The 22902-nt window shown below is 41.0% G+C and overlaps 1 protein-coding gene across 4 annotated transcripts in view; it reads left to right on the top strand.

Moving 5' to 3' along the window:
- Window positions 1-239: 239 nt before the first annotated feature.
- mybpc1 (myosin binding protein C1) overlaps window positions 240-22902 on the top strand; it is a 34162-nt gene continuing 11499 nt past the window's right edge. The window contains exons 1-14 of one of the 4 annotated variants that reach the window (XM_058078379.1): window positions 240-650; window positions 3051-3077; window positions 5254-5310; window positions 7149-7196; window positions 12630-12671; window positions 13571-13612; window positions 13968-14078; window positions 15578-15726; window positions 15804-15921; window positions 16000-16048; window positions 16439-16495; window positions 20559-20725; window positions 20792-20924; window positions 22800-22808. In XM_058078379.1, the coding sequence (XP_057934362.1) occupies window positions 629-650; window positions 3051-3077; window positions 5254-5310; window positions 7149-7196; window positions 12630-12671; window positions 13571-13612; window positions 13968-14078; window positions 15578-15726; window positions 15804-15921; window positions 16000-16048; window positions 16439-16495; window positions 20559-20725; window positions 20792-20924; window positions 22800-22808 (1031 nt within the window). In that variant the 5' untranslated portion in view covers window positions 240-628. The remainder of the gene's footprint in view (window positions 651-3050; window positions 3078-5253; window positions 5311-7148; window positions 7197-12629; window positions 12672-13570; window positions 13613-13967; window positions 14079-15577; window positions 15727-15803; window positions 15922-15999; window positions 16049-16438; window positions 16496-20558; window positions 20726-20791; window positions 20925-22799; window positions 22809-22902) is intronic. The other 3 variants (XM_058078380.1, XM_058078381.1, XM_058078382.1) reach the window with 3 other exon arrangements.

The following is a 22902-nucleotide window of genomic DNA, read 5'->3' as shown; positions in this document are numbered from 1 at the left end:
GCCCCCCTCACTGAGCGTCCCCGGCTTGCTTTGCCCACAAACATTTCATGTTATAATCTGCAGAATTAATTAGAAGGGCTGCAAATAGGTCCCTGTCTTGTTGTGGTGGGGGGTGCGGGTGGTGGGGGCGGGGGGTCATCACGGGTACTGTAGTTTATTTTCATCCCACATACGCCATTCTTCTTCGGATATAAATAATCTCCAAATGTAAAGTCATCCCTGACAATACGCTAGCAAGGCCGCTTCGAGGCACATGCGGGCACCCGAAAGTGAGGGTGCAGGCTTGCTCACGTTGAGACGTTTCACGGACCCCGACCCGCAGGCTGGGGTTGGGGTCCCGATCTTGACTTTCCACTAAATAGGAGAGGAGGAGCGTGCCACCTTCTCTATATAAGGTCTGAAAGCCTGTCCCTCCTGGATCTGTCGCTGGTCCTCCTCTCCTCCACCCCCACCCCTTGCTGAGACCGACCTCCAAAACGTAACCCCCGCGCCCTCATCATCTCGCATCACTCTCGCCGGAGTGCCCCCGCTGTTGCCGACCCCTTCGCTCGCCATCTCAATTTGAGTCCCACGACTGGGAAGCTGCACCTTTTGACCGCCTGAGACTCTTTTTGGGACCCGGCTCAAGATGCCAGAGCCCACAAAAAAAGGTAGGGGTGCAGCAAAGATGGCCTAAATAATGGGTGGCTTCTAATTATGGAGGGGCGGGGGGGCCTTCATCTCTGGTGTTGTATGACCGATGCATGCGTGTGAAAAACAAAACAAAACGTCGCTTGATATTCGGGATGCTGGATGGGGTCGGAAGCTCGGAACGGCGCACATACTTCTTCGCAACTGTCTCCGAAAATGAGATTGAACAAGACACCGCATCTTAACACTTCGCCATCGTCTCTTTGGAAGTATAATATCTGTCATCTGTAACATCACGTCCGTCAACGTTCCCATTTAATCCACTGCTGTCTGTCATTACCGTATGGGATTACTCCTGGCTTCTTCATTGGTGCAGCTCAGTCGGGGTCCAGGGTCCGCTCGGACTTGCCCCAAGAAGTGAAAAAATAACTTTCGGGGGGCGTCTTGGAAGCCGACTAATGTCTTCGGTTACTTCAACAAACCATCCATCCTCCGTCGCGGTGCCAGATTTGTCCGAGGACCGTGCATATATTCTTTCGAAAATGTCTTTCATGTTTATCATGGCACTCGGATCTTTATGGTCCGGTTTAGTACCCCCCCCTAAATTGGGTGCCAAGATATGAGGGATGGCATGGATGGTCATAGCTATGTACCGACCTATGATCCTTAGCAACCAAATATCAGCACAGATTCTTGTAGGGTCACTAGATGTCATTTAAGTCCTGCCAAAACGGGAATACAGAACTGTCTGATGCCTAGACGGGTCTGAAAAGGTTGCAGGTTTTGGTGTTGGACTATGAAAAAAAAGGTTTGTTTACACTGGAGGGCACTGGATCCAGTCCAAATATGTCATTATGAGATTACCTATGATGATTTGGGATTCTTTTGTTGTGCGCGGTACAGTGTCCGATCCCCCTCAGAGACCCCGTTTGGATTCCAGTTGCTGACAGGCATCGCCTCAAAATAGAAGATCCCAGTCAATTCATGCAGAAGAGTATTGTTCTGGAAATGAGTCCGAACAGCTGGGCGAGGCTGTTGTTTCAGATGCCCCCCAATCCCCACCCCACTCGGGGACGCTTTAAAAGTCCAAACAGGACTTGATGGGCCTTGCTGAGTCGCCAGAGGAGATCTTAGGGCCAGGGATTCTTGTCCCTGGAATAGTTCAGAATGAGCGCACTTTTAATCCCCCGTCCCTTGTTCGCCGCCATCACTCTAAAGCCCCCACCCCCCGCCCTCTGCTGGGCCCGAACTGACAAGTCTATGCTACTTTAGCCATCACTCAAAAGGGCAGACACCCTTTTGAGCGGTTGCCCGGGTACTTTGCACTACTGTCCACACTTGGTTCTCCTTTGTCTTGGGTTTCAACTCGAGTGTCTTCGCCTTCTGATATTGATTGTCGCAGAGTTCCGTCACTCTCTCCGGACTTTCTCCTTGCCACTCGCGTTACACGACCCCCCCCCCCTCATAAATCACGACATCGTCAATCAATGTGATCTTCAGACCCGAACTGCGTCATCCAATCCAAGTGAATTAAACCCAGATCTCCAGATTGACGAGGCAATGACAGACCTTTTAATTCACACAATAAAGACCCACGTTCGGAAAATGCGGACACTGGCAGCAGCTTGGCTCACGCCGGAGCCTCGGTGAGCCCCTTTCTGTCCGCACGCCAGCCGGGGCAACAGCTGAAAATACCTGCCGCCAGCCTTGTCAGCTGCACTGGGAGACCTCGGCGGTAAAACAAAACCTTTCCGCACCCTCATTATCTCACCGCCGTGAGGCAGACAAGCTCATTCTGGGCTGCATGATGCCACCCGGTAGGATTGCGCTCGGGCGGCCAGGGACGCATTGTTTGGAAGCGAGGCGAGCCGTGTTGCGGCTAATTTTGGGGGGGCGCGGAATGCTGAGAGGGGAATCGTTACAAAAAAGCAGGGATATCCGAAGATGAGACGGCAACGGGAGAAAGCACACGGAGCTGAGATCACGGCGCCGTTTTTGGTTCATGCTAACGATAAAGTCGTCAAAACCTGAATCCCAACTTGATAATGGTCTCCAATCTCAGATCGTGACCCTGAATTCCAAGGTTGCGGTTTGCTTTGTTGGTGACAAAGCTGGAGTCAAGAACTGGTAGAATTCCGAAAAATTCCACCGGTGTTTACACCAAACCAAACATCAGTGCTAAAACGACAAGTCAGTCCAGATGTTACACAATTCCCATCGCATACTAAAACCATCTCCCGTGGGTCTGTGCTCCACTAACCCGCTAACAACCTCTGTTTCGGGTTTCGAATGTCGTATCTTGATACCGTTGTGTCACGGCCCTCACAGTTGTGCTTCCATTAGCGTGTTTAGACCAGACCGATGGATAAGTGTTGAGTCACGGGGCCGCAGTAACGGATATCTTCATTTTCTTCCTTTAGATGAGACGCCAAACGGCCAACCGGAAGGTGAGTAGCCAACCCACAGACCTTAGACCCTACAACTCGTTGCATCTTGAGGGGGGTCTGCTAGCCCCCAGGAGTACGTTGATTTAGATTCTAAAAATTTTTTTAAAAGAATCTAGTTGGGGCTCAGAATGGACCCCTGTTGGACCCCATTTCTGATTTTTCCCCAAGAGATCACTTGAGTATACATCCTCAAGTTGAGGACCTCCAGGTCTGATTCTTGTGGACAATATGGACGCACTATGGACGACCACGGGGCTGTCAGCATCTCTGACATTCCTCCCCCCCCCCGCCAGTTGATCCCCGTCCTTGTTGTTTCAGCTGACACGCCGGGGCCGCCGCCGTGTGAGCAAAGGGGTTTTTTTTTTTTGGCCGGGAGCCGGGGTTTGACCTTGGAGATGCAGCATCTTGAGGCTCAGGCCGGTGGTCGGCGTGTTGAATGGGGGGGGTTCAAAATAAATTCTAATCACTGTTGGAAAAACGACCAGCCCCCAACCCCCCCCCAAAAAAAAAAAAAATTATATGCTCCACATGACATTATCCAAAGCAAAGGCTAACACTAGTAGCTAGCAGTAGCATATGAGTGTGATGCATCTTGTCTCATAGGCTAAGATATGCTAGCAAGATGCTATCATGGTACTTACCATGTACTTACAACATGTACTTACTTTTGAGTCCTTGTTGACACCACAGTGGATCCCCACATTCTTGCGATTTCGCTTACACCCCCCCGCAAAAATGGACGCAAAATTTTTTGCGTCCATTTCCTGTAGGTAAATATATAAATACATATTCTGTAAAATATGCGCAATACGTGTCTCACTGTTAAAAAAAAAAGACCAACATTTTTATGAGAATGTTTTTTCCTCAAGCGGCGAGATTGTCCCGAGGCCTTGAATGCACCATAAGTGAGAACTCGTATGTAACTTTTACTCCGTGATTCAGATTCCTTAGTCGTGAGTACTTATATAACTACAGAGAACATACTAACTCCTTATTTCCAAAATCACAAATACTACAACTTGAAAGCAGGAAGTGAACAAAAATATATATTTTTAAAGTAAAAAAAAAAAAAAAAATTAAACTATATTAGGAAAGCAGGAAGTGAATGAAAAATATATATTTAAAAAAAAAGTAAAAAAACCCCAAAATAAATTAAACTATATTAGGAAAGCAGGAAGTGAACAAAAAATATATATTTTTTAAAAAAGTAAAAAAACAAAATAAATTAAACTATATTATGAAAGCAGGAAGTGAACAAAAAATATATATTTTTTAAAAAAAGTAAAAAAAACCAAAATAAATTAAACTATATTATGAAAGCAGGAAGTGAACAAATGTAACAGTAACTGATTGTAAAAGTACCACATGGAGGGGTAGGATTTAATAAGCTTTGCTTCTTCCTACTCCTTTTGGACATGTGGAACTGGGAACTGATTATGGGATGCATTAAATTACAATCAGATGCATGTTCAAATGAAATTAAATCATTACCATTACTGCGGTACATGACAAAAATGAATAAATAAATACACAAATTAAAAATTAATACAAATTAATAAAATACATTAAGAATAAAAAAAATAAAAAAATTATATGATGAAAGCAGGAAGTGAACAAATGTAACAGTTACTGATTGTAAAAGTACCAGATGGAGGGGTAGGATTTAATAATTCTACAAAACTTCTTCCTACTCCTTTTGGACATGTGGAACTGGGAACTGATTATGTGATGCATTCAATTGTAATCTGATGCATGTTCAAATGAAATTAAACCATTACCATATAGTATGTGTGTTCAACACGGGGGTGTCCAAAGGGCGGCCTGTAAAAAGCAGTCATTCTCGTGAGGATAAGCGGTAGAAAATGAATGAATGAATGAAGAACGTGAAGTCATTACATTAAGAAAAAATAGCCTTAAAAAAATATTTTTTTCACAGTTGGCATCCTTGAAGCGTAATCGTGGTGAATAGCGGGGATCTATTGTTTATGTCTCAGTGCAAGCAGGGGAACTACATGTCAATTATTGGTGTGAGAATGCGGTGGACTCCACCCGTATCAGTTGTGTGTTTACCTGTCAGCAAGTGTGCCCAAGGTGTGTGTATTGTCTGTGTCGTTTGAGTGCGAGCTTTGTGCTCATCCAAATCCACCCGCCGCTGTATCTGTCACTGTATGCTCAGATAGTAATGGTGCCCCGCCCACACCTGAGATTTTCCTGGAGGTCTCTCCGCCCCCAGGTGGGTACACCCATTGACGCCTTTCCCTGCCACAGTCACGCGCATATCACGTGTTGGTTTTTGAGTGTGCCACCACCATTTTTTTTTTTTTGCTTTTGAATTGACTTTGTAAGGTTTGCATCTTTTTTTCGTCTTACCGTGCTGACGTTGCTGCTGACCGCTGGCTCAGTCGTCTGTGAAGACATGTTAGACAGACATGTTAGACATATGTTAGACAGACGTGTTAGACAGGCGTGATGGAGGTGTTCTAGTGTAGCAGCAGACGGGTCAAAATGAGTCCACTTAAAGGAAAAGCGCACCTTTGGCCATCATCCCCAATCCTAGTGTGAAACATGAAGACGTGTTTTTCTGTGCATTCTAAAAAGAGAAAAACAGCCTGCAGGTGGGGAGCGGGACACACCTATCTCGACTATAAATATAAGTCATGATGTGCTATATATATATATATATATATATATATATATATATATATATATATAGACACTTACTATGGTACCCATTATGTCATTGGATGGTCATATCACTTCGTACTTCGGTATGTGACAAAAAAAATATTATACTATATTAGGAAAGCAGGAAAAAAATTTAAAGTAAAAATAAAATAAAAATTTAAAAAATATAAACTATATTAGGAAAGCAGAAAGTGAACGAAAAAAAAAAATTAAGTAAAAAATAAAAAAATAAAAAATATAAACTATATTAGGAAAGCAGGAAGTGAACGATAAAAAAAATTAAAGTACAAATAAAATAAAAATCTTAACTATATTAGGAAAGCAGGAAGTGAACAAAAAAAATTAAAAGTAAAAAAAAATATATATAAACTATATTAGGAAAGCAGGAAGTGAACAAAAAAATTAAAAAGTAAAAAAATAAAAAATATAAACTATATTAGGAAAGCAGGAAGTGAATGATAAAAAAAATTTAAAGTAAAACTAAAATAAAAATATAAACTATATTAGGAAAGCAGGAAGTGAACAAAAAACTAATTTTAAAAAGCAAAAAAATATATACATATATAAACTATATTAGGAAAGCAGGAAGTGAACAAAAAACATTTTTAAATGAAATTAAACCATTACCATTACCATAAAGCCCCCCCCCCAAAAGAAAAACATCCAAATATGTTCTATTGAATTAACTGAACTGTATATAAACCAGGCTACAGCCAACACGAAGAACTATTTTTCCGGCGTAGTGCCGCAGCATCTCACACCAATACATGAACGGATACATGAGTTATATATTAGCATGCTAAAACAACACACGCTTGCTTGCACATACACTTGATAAAAAGAATATATGTATTTTTATATATATATTTATCTATGCTAACTATAGCATAGCATAGTGGTCAGATGTCTTTGAAAGTTTCTTTGTTAGCTCCCTCATGCTAACTGTTTTTCTCATTAGAACACAAAAAAGGGATTATGGATCGCTTATGGATTGTGGATGATGGTCCAAATCCCCCAAAACGTGCCCTTTTCCTTGAACTCTGGTTGAACTCTTGTTGGACGGACGCTACCATTTTACAGCCCGATACGATCGAGACAATTGAGATAGCCGTGCATGCGGTTCACAAGGTGAGTCACCAAAACGATTTGCTATACCGACTTCCTGTTTGTTTGATTACCGACGAACGGCAGCTTCTTTGTGGGCATTGTGCACGTGTTTTTTTCACGAGCCTGACTTGAACGCACACCATCACGGTTCCAGTTGTGCTGTCACGCTATCAGACGCTCGCCAGGCCTTAAGATTTGGGCTTTGCTGTCAACATGGCGCGTCCCGCCTGCCAGCGTGTGGATAGGTGGGTCTATTTGTCAATGAAGCCTTTATTGCAGATGACGACGCTGTTGCAGCCGCTAGTCCGCCCCCGACACCTCATGCAGGTTGGTACCCGATATGTCTCCTTGTCACCTTTTTTTTCCACCCCCACCCGGTTGACGGAACGCCAATCAGCTCGTCAGGAGAATCAGTAGGTAATGGTAGATTCCCAAGCTAGTCGAGACGCTGCTGAGTGGAGAATCTCGGTAGACAAATATTGGGTCTTTGAGTGCAATATACATGAGGTGGGAACGAGTCCGTCTTAAGGAAAGGCATGCAGGCTCAAGTCAGGTCTCAAGTCAAGACAGGTCAAAGTCATAGTCTTGGGATTTTCAAGTCCTTACAAGTCCTAAGCACTCCAAAATAAAGGAAAAGTGTACTTCTTCCATCCACAACCGACATTTATCTGTGTGTTATAGAGATATAAAAACAGCTAAAAAAAGTCAGGTCTCAAGTCAAGACAGGTCAAAGTCATAGTCTTGGGATTTTCAAGTTCTTACAAGTCCTAAGCACTGATCAGTGTTTCCAAAATAAAGGACAGACTCTTACCTGAATGTTATAGAGATATAAAAACAGCTAAAAAAAAGTCAGGTCTCAAGTCAAGACAAGTCAAAGTCATAGTCTTGGGATTTCCAAGTTCTTACAAGTCCTAAGCACTGATCGGTGTCTCCAAAATAAAGGAAAAGTGTACTTCTTCTGTCCAAAACAGACATTTATCTGTGTGTTATAGAGATATAAAAACAGCTAAAAAAGTCAGGTCTCAAGTCAAGACAAGTCAAAGTCATAGTCTTGGGATTTTCCAGTCCTGACAAGTCCTAAGCACTGATCAGTGTCTCCAAAATAAAGGAAAAGTGTACTTCTTCTGTCCAAAACAGACATTTATCTGTGTGTTATAAAGATATAAAAACAGCTAAAAAGAGTCAGGTCTCAAGTCAAGACAAGTCAAAGTCATAGTCTTGAGATTTTCAAGTTCTTACAAGTCCTAAGCACTGATCAGTGTATCCAAAATAAAGGACAGACTCTTATCTGAATGTTATAGAAATATAAAAACAGCCAAAAAAAAGTCAGGTCTCAAGTCAAGACAAATCAAAGTCATCGTCTTGGGATTTTCAAGTTCTTACAAGTCCTAAGCACTGATCAGTGTCTCCAAAATAAAGGAAAAGTGTACTTCTTACATCCACAACAGACTTTTATCTGTGTGTTATAGAGATATAAAAACAGCTAAAAAGAGTCAGGTCTCAAGTCAAGACAAGTCAAAGTCATAGTCTTGGGATTTTCAAGTTCTTACAAGTCCTAAGCACTCCAAAATAAAGGAAAACTGTACTTCTTCCATCCACAACAGACATTTATTTGTGTGTTATAGAGATATAAAAACAGCTAAAAAGAGTCAGGTCTCAAGTCAAGACAAGTCAAAGTCATAGTCTTGGGATTTTCCAGTCCTAACAAGTCCTAAGCATTGATCAGTGTCTCAAAAATAAAGAAAAAGGGTACTTCTGCCCAAAACAGACTCTTATCTGTGTGTTATAGAGATATAAAAACAGCTAAAAAGAGCCAGGTCTCAAGTCAAGACAAGTCAAAGTCATAGTCTTGGGATTTTCCAGTCCTTACAAGTCCTAAGCACTGATCAGTGTCTCCAAAATAAAGGAAAAGTGTACTTCTTCTGTCCAAAACAGACATTTATCTGTGTGTTATAAAGATATAAAAACAGCTAAAAAGAGTCAGGTCTCAAGTCAAGACAAGTCAAAGTCATAGTCTTGAGATTTTCAAGTTCTTACAAGTCCTAAGCACTGATCAGTGTATCCAAAATAAAGGACAGACTCTTATCTGAATGTTATAGAAATATAAAAACAGCCAAAAAAAAGTCAGGTCTCAAGTCAAGACAAGTCAAAGTCATCGTCTTGGGATTTTCAAGTTCTTACAAGTCCTAAGCACTGATCAGTGTCTCCAAAATAAAGGAAAAGTGTACTTCTTACATCCACAACAGACTTTTATCTGTGTGTTATAGAGATATAAAAACAGCTAAAAAGAGTCAGGTCTCAAGTCAAGACAAGTCAAAGTCATAGTCTTGGGATTTTCAAGTTCTTACAAGTCCTAAGCACTCCAAAATAAAAGAAAACTGTACTTCTTCCATCCACAACAGACATTTATTTGTGTGTTATAGAGATATAAAAACAGCTAAAAAGAGTCAGGTCTCAAGTTAAGACAAGTCAAAGTCATAGTCTTGGGATTTTCCAGTCCTAACAAGTCCTAAGCATTGATCAGTGTCTCAAAAATAAAGAAAAAGGGTACTTCTGCCCAAAACAGACTCTTATCTGTGTGTTATAGAGATATAAAAACAGCTAAAAAGAGTCAGGTCTCAAGTCAAGACAAGTCAAAGTCATAGTCTTGGGATTTTCCAGTCCTTACAAGTCCTAAGCACTGATCAGTGTCTCCAAAATAAAGGAAAAGTGTACTTCTTACATACACAACAGACTTTTATCTGCGTGTTATAGAGATGTAAAAACAGCTAAAAAGAGTCAGGTCTCAAGTCAAGACAAGTCAAAGTCATAGTCTTGAGACTTTCAAGTTCTTACAAGTCCTAAGCACTGATCAGTGTCTCCAAAATAAAGAAAAAGGGTACTTATTCTGTCCAAAACAAACATTTATCTGTGTGTTATAGAGATATAAAAACAGCTAAAAAAAAAAAGGTCTCAAGTCAAGACGAGTCAAAGTCATAGTCTTGGGATTTTCCAGTCCTTACAAGTCCTAAGCACTGATCAGTGTCTCCAAAATAAAGGAAAAGTGTACTTCTTCCGTCCAGAACAGACATTTATCTGTGTGTTATAGAGATATAAAAACAGCTAAAAAGAGTCAGGTCTCAAGTCAAGACAAGTCAAAGTCATAGTCTTGGGATTTTCAAGTTCTTACAAGTCCTAAGCATTGATCAGTGTCTCCAAAATAAAGGAAAAGTGTACTTATTCCATCCAAAACAGACTTTTATCTGTGTGTTATAGAGATATAAAAACAGCTAAAAAGAGTCAGGTCTCAAGTCAAGACAAGTCAAAGTCATAGTCTTGAGATTTTCAAGTTCTTACAAGTCCTAAGCACTGATCTGTGTATCCAAAATAAAGGACAGACTCTTATCTGAATGTTATAGAAATATAAAAACAGCCAAAAAAAAAGTCAGGTCTCAAGTCAAGACAAGTCAAAGTCATCGTCTTGGGATTTTCAAGTTCTTACAAGTCCTAAGCACTGATCAGTGTCTCCAAAATAAAGGAAAAGTGTACTTCTTCCGTCCAAAACAGACTCTTATCTGTGTGTTATAGAGATATAAAAACAGCTAAAAAGAGTCAGGTCTCAAGTCAAGACAAGTCAAAGTCATAGTCTTGAGACTTTCAAGTTCTTACAAGTCCTAAGCACTGATCAGTGTCTCCAAAATAAAGAAAAAGGGTACTTCTTCTGTCCAAAACAAACATTTATCTGTGTGTTATAGAGATATAAAAACAGCTAAAAAAAAAAAAGGTCTCAAGTCAAGGCGAGTCAAAGTCATAGTCTTGGGATTTTCAAGTTCTTATAAGTCCTAAGCATTGATCAGTGTCTCAAAAATAAAGAAAAAGGGTACTTCTTCTGTCCAAAACAGACATTTATCTGTGTGTTATAGAGATATAAAAACAGCTAAAAAAAAAAAGTCAGGTCTCAAGTCAAGACAAGTCAAAGTCATAGTCTTGGGATTTTCCAGTCCTTACAAGTCCTAAGCACTGATCAGTGTCTCCAAAATAAAGGACAGACTCTTATCTGAATGTTATAGAGATATAAAAACAGCTAAAAAAAAGTCAGGTCTCAAGTCAAGACAGGTCAAAGTCATAGTCTTGAGATTTTCAAATTCTTACAAGTCCTAAGCACTGATTGGTGTCTCCAAAATATAGGAAAAGTGTACTTCTGCCATCCACAACAGACATTTATCTGTGTGTTATAGAGATATAAAAACAGCTAAAAAAAAGTCAGGTCTCAAGTCAAGACAGGTCAAAGTCATAGTCTTGGGATTTTCAAGTTCTTACAAGTCCTAAGCACTGATCAGTGTCTCAAAAATAAAGGAAAAGTGTACTTCTTCCATCCACAACATCTTATCTGTGTGTTATAAAGATATAAAAACAGCTAAAAAGAGGCAGCTAAGAATGCACATAATGGGACGCACGTATTCCACCAAGAAAACCTTCGGAAAAAAACTCCAAAAAAGTGCCAACAAGGCTCCTTTTCTATCACCTGCATATCAAGCACATTGGTATGAATATTGTTATTACCATTGCTACACCCAAGAACTACGTTACCGTTGTAGTAACACCTCACCACGGCAGATAGCAGCTAGCCGGCTTGCAACTAGCTTCCCGATGGTGAATTCAGGGTGCTAGCCAAACGGTAACGCTACATATCGGAGCTGTCATTTCGGGGTTAGCGCTAGCTGTAGCGTTCCTTTCTTTTTTGCTATGTGAAATCAATAAAATACTCAAAGTATGACTTATCATCATCAATGTACACGTTACTACATGCTAACTATAGCATGGATAGAAGGAAAAGTGTACTTCTTCCATGCACAACAGACTTTTATCTGTGTGTTATAGCGCTATAACACAGCAGATAGCAGCTAGCCGGCTTGCAACTAGCTTCCCGATGGTGAATTCAGTGTGCTAGCCAAACGGTAACGCTACATATCGGAGCTGTCATTTCGGGTTTAGCGCTAGCAATCAACAAAATACTCAAGGTACGACTTATCATCATCAATGTACCCGTTATTACATGCTAACTGTAGCATTGATAGAAAGGCAAAAAAACTTGCTGGAGCTTTTCAGAGCTCTTTTAGTAGCAGCCTTGCTAGGTCCCATTATTTGTGTCCCATTACGTGCATTCATTAGCTGAGTCTATTTTTACCTCTTTTGATATCTTTAGAACACACAATAAAGAGAAAGACATGTGTTCATGTCTGACATAATACTTGGAATACTCAACTGAAAATGCAAAGTATTTTCAAGTCATCAGAGTCGAGTCCGGAGTCAAGTCCCCGAGTCATTGAAGTCGGGTTTTCAAGTCTTTGGTGACGTTGTTAAGTCGAGTCCGCGACTCTGCCATACATAGCATATACAGCACAGCTAGCATGGCTTGTGTTTTCCTTTCCGGACTGTCCCAGCGGGGTAATACTGCATGTCAAGTATGGACATAAAGTACATGCAGTAGTAACAGGAAGTGTGTGTGTAACACCCCAACACATCCATCGCCTTTTATTTCAAAAATAAAGGCAGTGATGTGATGTTGATATTAAACGATAATTACCTTAGCATGGATGCTATTAAGTCGATTTAACTCGATACAAGGCAACATAAAATGAACTTAACTTGGTTTTTTTTAATGGTTGTTTTAACCTAATAAGAAATAACTTTCTCGCTGTTGGGCGTCAACGCATTCTATCCCGACGTTCCATGAGTTTTCCCTGATGGTTTTCCATGATGACTGTGCTTTCTTCACAGAGGACGCCAATACTCTCAAGAAACTGTCAATTGAGCTGCCTAGTAAGACACCTCTGTCAAATCCTATACCAGCGTTCTGTACCTCCGACCAAAGCGGTCGAATTCCCTAAATCACTAAATCCAATTCCGAGCGTATAGGACAGGGGTGGGCAAACTACGGCCCGGGGGCCACATCCGGCCCGCCAAGTGTTTGAATACGGCCCGCCCAATCTTTCAAAAGTATTTAATTTAAACTCAACATACAACTTACAAAGAGACACAAGCACATAATAATAATAAAAATTAAAATAATAATTATTATATTATTATTATAACTATTATGATTATTATATTTATTATATTAATGCTAATTATTATATTAATTATATATAATAATATTGTTATATTTGCATATTTTACATAATAATAATATAATAATTATTATTTTAATTTTATTTATTTATTTATTTAATTTTTAAAATATTTAAATATAAATATAAAATAATAAATAATAATAGCAGATTGCATGACAATTTTACAGATACAATAATACCAGGTGGACTGTTACGTGTAAAATATATAGTCTGCCCCCCCCCGGAAATTTTGTTATATCAATGCGGCCCGCGAGTCAAAAAGTTTGCCCACCCCTGGTATAGGAGATATTTTGGCATATATGCTTTGGTGTGTTTGGGAAAAAAAAAAAAAAAAAAAAAAGTTCGCTAGTTAGCCTTACAACTGCGACAAATGTCCTTGCTAACAAATTAACAACACTTGAATTAACTTGAATTATACTTTCTATTTTTTACTTCCTTTCTTCATTCAAGCTGCAGACACGGTCCAATTCCCAAAATCGCTCCAAACTAATCGCTTGGCTTTGTTGGTATTGGTGTGTGCCTGCTCGCGCGGACTTTACAGTACTATTCCCGCCAATATGCTGTAAATCTCTCTTTGTTTTTATTTAGATGATAGCGTCCCTGTTACAGCCATGGGGAGAAAAGACTCAGGTAATTGAAAGGGAGACGTTAGAATATACATTTTTGTACACGTAGGATGTACATATAGCAGTCACGTAACAAAGTCTTCCTTTATCCTTGTTGGAGCTCATATAAAGTAAGTCTTTATCCCTTTTTGTGTGTTGCCTCATGTCGACTTCATGCTTTCAATGTTGCAAAGTTGCTTAAGTGTGGAAATGAGTCCCGGTGTGCGTCTTTGTGTCCGTCTGTGCCGAGAGACAAAACGGTACAAAATAATCAAAAACCAAAAATAATCATGTTTAGTTCCCCATTTTTGAAAAAAAAAAAAAAAAAAAAAAAGGAAGCATCGCACTGTTTCACGTGTGTGTTTGTCCTCAACGACCAGTGTGGTCTCTGGGAGAGTCCCAGGCCCCGGAGGAACTGGACAAGCCCATTGAGACCCCGCCGCTGTCCACACTGCTCACGGAGAAACCCCAGAGCGGCGCAGTGGCAGTCGGTAAGCACGGAAACCAGTCGGGAATGATGGAAACCCGACTCAGGGTCGGATACGAATAGTTGCAGACTCGTACTCCAACCAACTTATGGCCAGAAATGGTATGACCCAACAAAAATGCTAAGGTGGTCTGGAACCACGTTTACATGAGGAGTTGTTCTCTTTCCCAATGACCTTTCCCAAAGCTATGGTATCCATGGAAAGGAATATTCCAATCGCCTGTCTACATGCGCCACGACAACACACACTAGAACAGACACTAGAACAGACACTAGAACACACTAGAACATACTAGAAGAGACACTGGAACATACTAGAACAAACACTAGAACACACTAGAACAGACACTAGAGCACGAGAACACACTAGAACACACTACAACACAGTATAACAGACATTAGAAGACACTACAACACATACTACAACACACCACAACACATACTAGAACAGACATTAGAACACACTAGAACAAACACTCGAACACACTAGAACACAGTAAAACAGACATTAGAAGACACTACAACACATACTAGAACACACCACAACACATACTAGAACAGACACTAGAACACACTAGAACAAACACTAGAGCACGAGAACACACTAGAACAGACACTAGAACACACTACAACACATACAACACTAGAACAACACATACTAGAACACAGTAGAACAGACATTAGAAGACACTAGAACACACTACAACATACTAGAACAGACACTAGAACACATACTAACACAAACACTAGAACACACTAGAGCACGAGAACACACTAGAACAGACACTAGAACACACTACAACACATACTAGAACACAGTAGAACAGACATTAGAAGACACTAGAACACACTAGAACACACTACAACACATACTAGAACAGACACTAGAACACACACTAGAACACACTAGAACAAACACTAGAACACACTAGAACAGACACTACAACACAAACAACACTAGAACAACACATACTAGAACACAGTAGAACAGACATTAGAAGACACTAGAACACATACTAGAACACACTACAACATACTAGAACAGACACCAGAACACACACTAGAACAGACACTAGAGCACCAGAACACACTAGAACAGACACTAGAGCACCAGAACACACTAGAACAGACACTAGAACACACTACAACACATACTAGAACACAGTAGAACAGACACTACAACACAAACTAGAACACAGTAGAACAGACACTACAACACATACTAGAACACAGTAGAACAGACACTAAAAGACACTAGAGCACAGTAGAACACAGTAGAACCAGAATAGTCAAGGGGGCATGCCCAGTAAAAACACCAACATGATGTGATCCCGACTTCCTCCAGTTTTTCTTCCACTTGTTGGAATAACTCCGTATTGCCAGTTTTTCCTTCGTTCCAGTCTTGAAATGTAGTTTGAATCCAAAACAAACTTCCAATTGGAACATTTGGGTCCATGTATACGTGGCTTTTGTTAACAACGTTGTTCCTGCTGTCCGACGAAGGCGGGGACATCACCTTTGTCGCCAAGGTGGAGGCCAAAGATCTTCTCCGCAAACCCACGATCAAGTGGTTTAAGGGGAAGTGGATGGACTTGGCCAGCAAGACGGGGAAGCACTTGCAGCTCAAAGAGACCTTTGACCGCGTCACCAAGGTACCACCATCCGAGAGAACAAGAATCCCGTTTCCGCGGTGACCCAAATCAGTGACCCCAAAATCCCCTTCTTCCAGGTCCACACGTTTGAGATGCACATCATCAAAGCCAAAGAGAACTATGCAGGAAATTACAGATGTGAGGTGACCTACAAGGACAAGTTCGATAGCTGCTCGTTTGACCTGGAAGTCAAAGGTTTGTCAAAACAGGAAGTGTGTCTCGCAGGAAACGCAGACGATAAACAAATAATTGTGTTTGGTTTCTGTCTCCTAGAAGCCGGAACATCTCACAATATTGACATCAGATCAGCTTTCAAAAGAAGGTAATGAAGGAATGCCTCAACAAGTAGAGCTTTCCTCGGAAAAAAAAATTGTTTATTCCGTATGTAGAAGGGCACCTGATTCCGGAAGTATCATCAACCATCCAAAACACCCTCAAACAATGTGTGTGGAAAGCAATGCAAAGCATCCCGGTACGTTCCCATTCGGAGTAACGTCACCTGGGACACGACTGCAAAACGTCTTACACAAAACGACTTTTTTCAAGACTTAATATTGACTTTTGTGTAAGCACCAATCACTTGTTAGCTCTGAGCTAATAGAATGATTGAGCGTTTTTTTTTGTTGCTTTGCGTTGCTCTTTTAGCATTGTTTCCTCGGGACTGTTTCATCTTTTGATTCAATCTTCATTAATCTCTCCTTGTTAACAACAGCAGTGAAGGCCAAGAAGATGCAGGGGAGCTTGACTTTAGTGGTCTCCTTAAACATAGGTGAGAATCGCATCATCCCCCTGCCTGAGTGGATGTTGCCCCCATCCAGTACTCGTTCACATTGTGGACATGCTTCTTCTCGCTTTGCTTCAAATATGATGAGCCGATTGGAGAAACGATACAAGCAGTCGATGTTTGCTAAATACAAGGATGAAGAGTCTTCAACCAGTCATGATGTGCTATATATATATATATATATCACAAAAAATATATGTAAAAAATATAATAATAATAATATATAAAAATATTTTAAAAAATAATATATATAAAAAATAATATATATTATATTATTATATATATTTAAAAAATAATAATAATAAAATAAAATAATAATAAAATTTAAAAAACTGAAACTATACTTGGAAAGCAGGAAGTGAACAAATGTAACAGTTGCTGATTGTGTGCGGAAATATAACTATAAAAGCAATCTTCACTCGCTATAAATGTACTGCAAAAAAGGCCAGTAAGGATAATTCATAATGCCGCCTACAGAGAACATACTAACTCCTTATTTCTAAAATGACAAATACTTCAACTTGCTGATATAGTTCATCTTCAAACAGCTAAAATAATGCATAAGGCTAAAAAAAAAAATAAGCAATTAGCTAAAAATGGCATCCAATACTTCTTCTAAGAGAGGAGAATATATATATATATATATATATATATATCACTATATTGACAGTTGCTATGGTAACCATTATGTCATTGGATGGTCATATCACCTCCTACTTCATGTATGTGACCAAAATGAAAAAAATTAATTAATTAAAATTAAATTAAACTAAATTAAACTAAATTAAATTAAACTAAATTAAACTAATTTAAACTAAATTTAATAAAATTAAATTAACCTAAACTAAATTAAATAATATTAAAAAAACTTAAACTATATCAGGAAAGCAGGAAGTGAACAAATGTAACAGTTACTGATGGTAAAAGTACCAGATGGAGGGGTAGGATTTAATAAGCTTTGCTTCTTCCTACTCCTTTTGGACATGTGGAACTGGGAACTGATTATGGGATGCACTCAATTGTAATCTGATGCATGTTCAAATGAAATTAAACCATTACCATTACCATTATTTGAGGAATAGCATTGACAAAATTTAAATTAGCTTCTCAGTCTAAGCTACTTTGGTTGCTCGGCAATGATATCTACTTGAGTTCACGCTAACGCAAAGCCTGATAAGTTATCCATTTATTTTTGGGCTTGTCTCTTCTTCTCCCCTACATATTCAGACATCAAAGGTTAGTAGAGTGAATACCGTAGGTAGTAAAACGATTAGACCTTACTGCGGGTGAGTACCGTAATCCCGTAGAATTCCCAGCATGACGTGTAGCTCCAACAATGAAGAGTGTTGGCCTACTGTAGTTTGGTAACACTTCATTTGAAAGCAGCATTCCGCACGGCTCCCCCCCCTCTGCGGTCAGCAATGATGGAAATAGTCTTTGGTACTGTTTTGGATCATTAACGACATGCAAGGGAGCCATCGGGAAATGATGCATTAAATAGTGTTATCGCTACATTGTCATTTTATTTCCAGTGAGAAATACAAGACAAATAAAACCATGTTTATTTTGGCCATTCTGAAAATAAACACATGGGAAAACCGCAAATGAAATAATACTTTTTATCCTTTTTCCACTTGCTACCTTTCAGACATTTGCAAAAATGTCGATGAAAGAACTGACTGCATGTCGTAATGAAGACTACACTAAAGGTGCAGGGCAACCTGTGCACTAACCCGGATCTCACCAAAACCATCTAACAGACTCCTCCATGGTCTAACACTGTCCAAACATCCCAACATTCATCAATGGAATTAGACTCAAACAAAGGGATGGGCCAAATAGAAGCAGGCACAAACCGGAGAACCGCAAACTTTGGGTACTAGGTACTAGGGAATACAACAGCAGACATCCAAAACTGACTAGGGTTGGGCATCGAGTCCCGAGCGTCCACAAGACAGGAACGTTCCCGTATTTGCAACGCAATCATATAATGCAAAGGAGGATGCAGAACCAGCATGATTACCGTCCACACATTCACGGTTTGGAGTACCTTGCCTTTGACGAGCCATGTCGGACTTCCTGTAACAGTCAGAATCCGGGAAGTATGCCTTGGTATGCCTCCAGACCTTCACAGGTCCTTAACGCATGGCTTTGAAACCGTATTGTAGATCATGACCGGACTGGTCGCGAAAATATTGGAAAACTGCACAACCACAAACTTTGGGTACTAGGTACTAGGGAATACAACAGCAGTCATCCAAAACTGACTAGGTACTGAGTACGGTTGGGCATAGAGTCCCAAACGTTCACAGGATCAGCATAATTACCATCCACATATTCACGGTTTGGAGTACCTTGCCTTTGACGAGCTATGCCGGACTTCCTGTAACAAGTCAGAATCTGGGAAGTATGCCTTGGTATGCCTCCAGACCTTCACAGGTCTTTAACGCTTGGCTTTGAAACCGTATTGTAGATCATGACCGGGAAATGATCGCGAAAATATTGGAAAACTGCAGAACCACAAACTTTGGGTACTAGGTACTAGGGAATACAACAGCAGTCATCCAAAACTGACTAGGTACTGAGTACGGTTGGGCATAGAGTCCCAAACGTTCACAGGATCAGCATAATTACCGTCCACATATTCACGGTTTGGAGTACCTTGCCTTTGACGAGCGATGCCGGACTTCCTGTAACAAGTCAGAATCTGGGAAATATGCCTTGGTATGCCTCCAGACCTTCACAGGACTTTAACGCATGGCTTTGAAACCGTATTGTAGATCATGACCGACTGGTCGCGAAAATATTGGAAAACTGGAGAACCACAAACTTTGGGTACTAGGTACTTGGGAATACAACAACAGTCATTCAAAACTGACTAGGTACTGACTAGGGTTGGGCATCGAGTCCCGAGCGTTCACAGAATCAGCATAATTACCGTCGACACATTCACGGTTTGGAGTACCTTGCCTTTGACGAGCTATGCCGGACTTCCTGTAACAGTCAGCATCTGGGAAGTATGCCTTGGTATGCCTCCAGACCTTCACAGGTCTTTAACGCTTGGCTTTGAAACCGTACTGAAGATCATGACCGGGAAATGATCGCGAAAATATTGGAAAACTGCAGAACCACAAACTTTGGGTACTAGGTACTAGGGAATACAACAGCAGTCATCCAAAAGTGACTAGGTACTGACTAGGGTTGGGTATCGAGTCCCGAGCATCCACAGGACAGGAATATTCCCGTATTTGCAACGCAATGTTCACACATTCACGGTGTGGAGTACCTTGTCTTTGACGAGCTATGCCGGACTTCCTGTAACAGTCAGAATCTGGGAAGGTGGTACCTCCTTCACAGGTCTTTAACGCATGGCTTTGAAACCGTACTGTAGATCAAGACCAGCAGGTCGCGAAAATATTGGAAAACTGGACAACCACAAACTTTGGGTACTAGGTACTTGGGAATACAACAACAGTCATTCAAAACTGACTAGGCACTGACTAGGGTTGGGCATCTAACCACAAACTTTGGGTACTAGGTACTAGGGAATACCTAGTGAGTACCTTGCCTTTGATGAGCTATGCCGGACTTCCTGTAACAGTCAGAATCTGGGAAGTCACACGATACCTTGTACGTTAGTTATCAATTCACGGAAAAGATCAGACATTCCAAAGCATCAGAATCCAGAATAATTAGGAAGCGGAATTGGCGGAATTGTTCAAATCCAAAGGATGCCCAACCGTAGCACCGACAGCCGCGATCCCACAAAGCAGATACGCAAAGAAGCATGAACATGGGAGGAAACCAAAGTACACCGAATGTTCATCTTCAGGATGGTATTCCACGCAGATAGGCAGATCCCATGAAGCCCATCCCTTTGTGTGACATGTCCTGAGGAATGTGAGGCAAAAATAAACCAAACTATCTTGACTGTCTTCAGAAGAACCTCTTTCCAAGTTCGGGTTCATGACTATCTCCTCAGGACATGTTGCAAACCCAATCAATGACTTGTTTCCTCACATCCTGTCCAAATATCCGACATTACCAGGGAGCATAAGCAACAGGACGATACCCCTGAGGTGGACGTGTGGGAGATTCTCAAGAACGCCCGCCCGGACGAGTACGAGAAGATAGCATTCATGTACGGCATCACAGATCTGCGTGGTCTGTTGCGGAGGATGAAGAAGATCCCCAAAGAGGAGAAGAAGAGCGAAGGTAAAGATGGTCACCTGGAATTTGTTATTCATCTTGAGGAATCTGAACGTCCGTTCCTTTTCACAGCATTTGCAAAGAAGCTGGATCCCGCTTATCAGGTTGATAAAGGAGGAAAGATCCGCCTTGTCGTGGACCTGGCTGACCCCACAGTCGATCTCAAGTGGTACAAAAACGGACAAGAAATCCGTCCGAGTCCCAAGTATGTGACAATACGGAGTATTCGTATTGTGAATCGTTCATGTTGTTTCCCTTTAAAAACTGAACAAATGAAGTGCATTTCATACAATGCCTTTCATTTGTGGAAATGTCCTTCTCCTACCAGTTGTCTCACCTGCATCTTCTCCGCTCTAATGTGGCTCCAAGCCGACAGCAAAAGGCTGTGAAAATTGCAGCGGAGCTACATTTGTGTGATGATCACAAAGGACTTGCCTAAGTGCCCTTTGTGTGCCTCCGTACAGGGAAAAGGTGGTACCTCCTTCACAGGTCTTTAACGCATGGCTTTGATACCGATCATGACCCAGTAGATCATCGACACGCCTCGCCGCTCTCCAGGCAGAGGTTAAGAGCGAGGGAACGACAAACCGCGGTATTATTGCACGTGGCTAAAAAAAATCGGCCTTTAAGGCATAACTATAACACCATAGACTCAAGTCAATAGTTGTGGTTTGTTCAGGCAGCCGACGCCACAAAAGCCCCCCCCCCCACAAGATCCACAACAGTAGGGGTGCCCAAAGTGCGGCTCAAGGTCCATGCGCGGCTCATTTGTCATTGCATCACCGGAAGTGGTAGATCTTACGCAGATTCACGGCCGAGACCAGGGATCTTGGTCTCAAGACGTTTGGTGACCACGGCTTAGATGATAACAGAGAATACTGCTCCAAGGGGGCTGCACGGTGGGTTAGGTTTAGCGTAGTTAGCGTAGTTAGCGCAGTTATTGTAGTTTGTGTAGTTAGCGTAGTTAGCGCAGTTATTGTAGTTCATGTAGTTAGTGTAGTTATTGTAGTTGGTGTAGTTGGTGTAGTTGGTGTCGTTGGTGTAGTTAGCATAGTTAGCATAGTTAGTGTAGTTAGCGTAGTTAGCGCAGTTATTGTAGTTAGCATAGTTAGTGTAGTTCGTGTAGTTAGCAAAGTTAGCATAGTTAGCGTAGTTATTGTAGCTTGTGTAGTTAGCGTAGTTTGTGTAGTTAGCATAGTTAGCGTAGTTCGTGTAGTTATTGTAGCTTGTGTAGTTAGCATAGTTCATGTAGTTCGTGTAGTTATTGTAGCTTGTGTAGTTAGCATAGTTTGTGTAATTAGCATAGTTAGCATAGTTTGTGTAATTAGCATAGTTAGCATAGTTATTGTAGTTTGTGTAGTTAGCATAGTTAGCGCAGTTATTGTAGTTTGTGTAGTTAGCATAGTTATTGTAGTTGGTGTAGTTAGTGTCGTTGGTGTAGTTAGCATAGTTAGTGTTGTTGGTGTAGTTGGCATAGTTAGTGTAGTTAGTGCAGTTATTGTAGTTAGCGTAGTTAGTGTAGTTAGCAAAGTTAGCATAGTTAGCATAGTTATTGTAGCTTGTGTAGTTAGCGTAGTTTGTGTAGTTAGCATAGTACGTGTAGTTAGCATAGTTAGCGTAGTTACCAAGGCTTGGCGCTCCAATAAATAAATAAATAAACGACTGGGAATCCGACCATGGTTCATCGGCCTGCCGGGTAAACTCCAGGAACATCTTCAAATAAACTTTGTGTGAAAGAATAAGAGATGCATCGCATACATTAGATCCCATTGTCGACTTGTAGGACGAAATCCTACGTGTCAAAGCCATGCTAAGCTAAAGCCATCTGGGAGGCTATTGCTGTTTTCTGGCTTCATCTGCTGGACTTCCTTCCTTCCAAAAAAAAAAAAAAAGCACTCGTTCTCTTGGTTGTAACATGGTTGACTACGTCCTCTACCCCCCCAGGCATGACGTCTCTCTGTCTGTGTCTGTCTGTCATGTCATGTCATGATGCTCCTTCCTGTCTGCCATAATCACTTCCTGTACACCCCCTGTGCTCTGGTCCCATTCTGGCTCCATCCAACCAATCGCTGACCTTAAGTCAAAGGAAGTAAGTCCATTCGTCCAGCTCCGTCTTTCCTGTTCTGCGTTCCAGTGTGTCTGGTCTTGATGTAAAATGCATGAGGAGGTTGCTGAGAGTGAAA

Source organism: Doryrhamphus excisus, chromosome 7 (assembly GCF_030265055.1).
Source record: "Doryrhamphus excisus isolate RoL2022-K1 chromosome 7, RoL_Dexc_1.0, whole genome shotgun sequence".
Taxonomy (NCBI): Eukaryota; Metazoa; Chordata; class Actinopteri; order Syngnathiformes; family Syngnathidae; genus Doryrhamphus; species Doryrhamphus excisus.
The sequence above is the reverse complement of the archived record's forward strand: the minus strand, read 5'-3'. Positions and strand labels throughout refer to the sequence as shown.